Source organism: Etheostoma spectabile, chromosome 18 (genome assembly GCF_008692095.1).
Source record: "Etheostoma spectabile isolate EspeVRDwgs_2016 chromosome 18, UIUC_Espe_1.0, whole genome shotgun sequence".
NCBI classification, from domain to species: domain Eukaryota; kingdom Metazoa; phylum Chordata; class Actinopteri; order Perciformes; family Percidae; genus Etheostoma; species Etheostoma spectabile.
The window spans coordinates 22,650,142-22,654,182 of NC_045750.1; the positions used below are offsets into that span (position 1 = coordinate 22,650,142).

The window sequence follows — 4,041 nt, forward strand, 5'->3', positions numbered from 1 at the left end:
AACACATTCCAAAAAAGCTGGGACAGGGGAAACCAAAGACCGGGAAAGTTTAGGAATGCAAAAAAAAACCCAACTGTTTGGAACATTCCACAGGTGAACAAGTTCATTGGTCATGATTGGGTACATAAGCAGCATCCTTAAAAGGCTCAGTCGTAGAGAAATCTCTGCACGGAAGCGGCAAGGCTGAAAACCAAGTGACCTTTGATCCCTCAGGCGACACTGCATTAAAAACCAACATCTTTATGTAAAGGATTTTACCACTTGGGCTCAGGAACACTTCGGAAAACCATTGTCAGTTAACACAGTTTGTCGCTACGACTACAAATGCAAGTTAAAACTCTACCATGCAAAGTGAAAGCCAAGTATCAATAACACCCAAAAACCCAGCCGGCTTCTCTGGGCCTGATCTCATCTGAGATGGACTGACACAAAGGGAGAAAGTGTGCTGTGGTCTGACGAGTCCACATTTCAAATTATTTTAGGAAATCATGGATGTCGTGTCCTCAGGGCCAAAGAGGAAAAGGACCATCCAGATTGTTATCAGTGCAAAGTTCAAAAGCCAGCATCTGTGATGGAATGGGGGGGTGTTAGTGCCCATGGCATGGGTAACTTGCACATCTGTGAAGGCACCATTACTGCTGAAAGGTACATACAGGGTTTGGAGCAGCATATGCTGCCATCCAAGCAACGTCTTTTTCAGGGATGTCCTTGCTTATTTTAGCAAGACAATTCCAAGCCACATTCTGCACAACAGCGTGGCTTCGTAGCAAAAAAGTGTGGGTACTAGACTGGTCTGCCTGCAGTCCAGACCTGTCTCCTATTGAAACTGTGTTGCTCATTATGACAACGAAGGACCCGGACTGTTAAGCAACTGAAACAATTCCACCTACAAAGCTTCAACAATTAGTGTCCTCAGTTCCCAAACGCTTATTGAGTGTTAAAAGGAAAGGTGATGTAACAGAGTGGTAAACTGTCCCAGCTTTTTTTGAACATGTTGCAGGCATCAAAATTCAAAATAAGTGAATTGTTGCAAAAAACAATGTTTATCAGTTTAAACATTAAATCTCTTCTAAATCTTGTCTTTGTAGTGTATTCAATTGAATACAGATTGAAATGATTTGCAAATCTGTTTTTATTTATATTTTATACAACATCCCAATTTCATTGAAACTAGTTCTTTTCGTTCTTTTTAAAGAACAGAATGTTTTGTAATGCATGCTAACAAAGGCAGCTCACACAATCTCCTTTCTGTTTTAACAGGCCATCTCCCAGAAACCTGGATTAGTGAAAGACCCCCACCGCTGGCTGGCTGAGACAAAGGTATAATTATTACATGCAGCTGTATATGCTGCCTTTCTTCCAAGGGATTTGTCTAAGTAACCAATTATATAATCGAGAAAACACAGGATTAAGCATGTGACACTATTACCATGAACCTCATGCCCATTCCCAGGCTTACACTATATACTGTAGAAGATGATAACATAGAATTAATACATTCGGTGGAATGTGGTTCTTACGAACTTAAAATTATTGTACCAGCCACACATATGGGTATTTTTGCCTGTTAAAACCAACTTTTACCATGGCAAAAAGATGATTTATTGTTGAAGAAGCCCGTTTCCACAGCTGAGCACTAATGTGTGGTGAGAGTCAGCAGTGATCATAATGAACCTGAAGTTCGGGGATTTTTGACAGGATGTCTTTCCATAGTAATTATAAGGGCACGGCCAAAAGTAAAGTGCAATACCCATAGAAGTTCAGTCCTAGTACACTTTCTCTGGCTTTCATTCCTATAAGCCAGCATCACAGTTAACACAATGTTCCGCTTTAGTGAGGTTCTTGTAATTGATGAAATTATGAGATGCAGTTTATTTTTTAATGTGTTGCCTTCTTGCAGTTGTCTTCTTGTCTTTTGCAGTAATAGCTGGCACTTGGCTTCTTCCAAAGACAAATCAGTTCCCATTTAGTATTGCAATGATTTAATGTACAAACAAAACATGTAATTATGGCTGTGGTGGTGATGCATCATACTCTGTTAAAATGTGTGTGCACTGTTTATAGTGTTTATCACCATAATGTATATCTCCTGTCAGAATTACTTTCAGAGCACTGTGCATTTACAAGAATAAAAACACTGGAGAACACCAGAGATAATTAGCTCCCTAGTTAACAGTTTTTATGTTGCAAAAATCTAATTTGATTCACAGGCACAGTAAGAATACCCATTTAACAAATCGTTTTGCATAGCCATAACAACCATATGTTGTCAATTCATTTACATTCCCTGTTTCATTGACTGCATGCTCAGCACTGCTTTAACTGGGCCACTGTATTTTCTCTGAGCTATTATCACACTTATTTTGGCTGTGCTCTTACAGTATCTGAACATGAGCTAACTGTGATGTTTAACATAAAATGACAAAATAATTATAGACTATATTTTGTTGTCAAAAGAAATTTCAAGTGAATTTTAAACTTGTAGCTTAGACAGTAGTGAAGCAAAACATTTTTAAATAGAAGAGGGATTAAGATGTATTTTTTTTAATGAAAGGATTCGGCTTAAAACGGAATTCCCTCATGGTATCCTTACATCAGACAGTTTTGGTGACTTAATTACGCTCATTTGCATCGCTTACATTGCAGACCTATTTCACAAACCAATTGTAGCACATTATATGTGGTTGCTTGAGGAAAATTAATTTTTATCATAATGGGTCTGAAATACAGAGTATCATGCTAACTAAGGCCTTAATCTTACAAGCCTGATATTTCCTTTTCCTTATATTCTGATCCCATTAAAACTATAAGAAGCCACAAAGCCCATCCTAAAATGTCTAAAAAATGTAAAATTTCTAAATGTAAATTTTGGGCCCTAAAAAGTCTTAAATTCGCTGATGTGTTGTGTTCCAGGTTTTTAATAATTTTAGTTTAATTTCAGGTCTTAATTTTCCTACGTCCATGCAACACTACCTCTAATGCCCAGTTTGTTTTATTCTGTGGTATTTAGTTATTTATTTCTTTAGTCCAAATATAATTTCCCTGTATTACTACTACTAATGAGACCTAACGTTCGTGTTATTGGTGCCAGCCTCTTCCGTATTGTACCACAGACATGCAAACAGATTTTATTCTTCAGCTATGGGGAAGTGGAAGTTTAACAATACTGAAAAATTTAGGCCTTAGTAGATGTTATGATAAAGGTCTAAAATTTCATTCATAATGTTCTTAAAAGGGTCTTAAAAAATTGTTGACCTGGTGAAACCTGCAGAAACTCTGATCCTACTTCACCCCGTTGATATTGTATTTATTGAACCAACCAGACCAAGATCCGCTGGCTGTGTGAGGAAGTGCGGGAGTGCAACACAAGAGAACAGCGCCTAAGGAAGCAGCAACAGCAGACCAGGGATCAGTTGAAGGCCCTTAGGCAGAGCCGGGACTCGGAGCAGACGGCTCTCCTGCAGCGCCTGGACCAGCAGGAGAAGCTGCTGCACTCCCTTGGCACTGAAAAGAGAGGTAGGCAAACAGTATTTCATAAGAAAAAACACAGAAGGCGTGACCACCGAAGGCTTGTGTCATGTGGATGCACCAACAGTTTTGTCATTATTTCGAATTCCTCATAGTCAGTAGTCAGCAACTACGAACTATAGCTTTAAGAGCTGAAAACCCAACTTTCTATTGTAAGTAAGTAACATTTTAAGCTCTTTTTTTTATCTGTTAAAATTCAAAGTTCGTAACGTGAAAAGTACGTACAAGCCTCCCAGACGGGTGAACTGTAGTCTCCCTTTACCAGACCTTCCTCCACAGCGCTGCACAGGAGGGTCTGGCTAGTCCACAGAACATTCTGGGATGGGAGAAAAACATACTCTGGTTTATTGGCATTTCTTTAACCCAATCACAATTGTCTAGGGTGGTGCTAACTGCCATATGGAGCCTATTTCCCGCTGCAGAGTAGCCTCAGGAAGGAACTTGTTTTGGTGTACATTCAAAAGTAAATTTAGTTGTGCAACAAAAAACTCAGATTGGACAGATAGTCTAGCT

The 4,041-nt window shown here is 39.0% G+C and overlaps 1 protein-coding gene across 5 annotated transcripts in view; it reads left to right on the plus strand.

Moving 5' to 3' along the window:
• Positions 1-4,041, plus strand: part of cep128 (centrosomal protein 128) — a 55,814-nt gene that overhangs the window by 37,181 nt on the left and 14,592 nt on the right. For all 5 annotated transcript variants that reach the window (XR_004336120.1, XM_032542524.1, XM_032542527.1 and 2 more), the window contains 2 exons: positions 1,261-1,320; positions 3,324-3,516. Coding sequence is in view for 4 of the 5 variants with exons in the window: in XM_032542524.1 (XP_032398415.1) it covers positions 1,261-1,320; positions 3,324-3,516 (253 nt within the window). In the remaining variant the exon portion in view is untranslated. The remainder of the gene's footprint in view (positions 1-1,260; positions 1,321-3,323; positions 3,517-4,041) is intronic.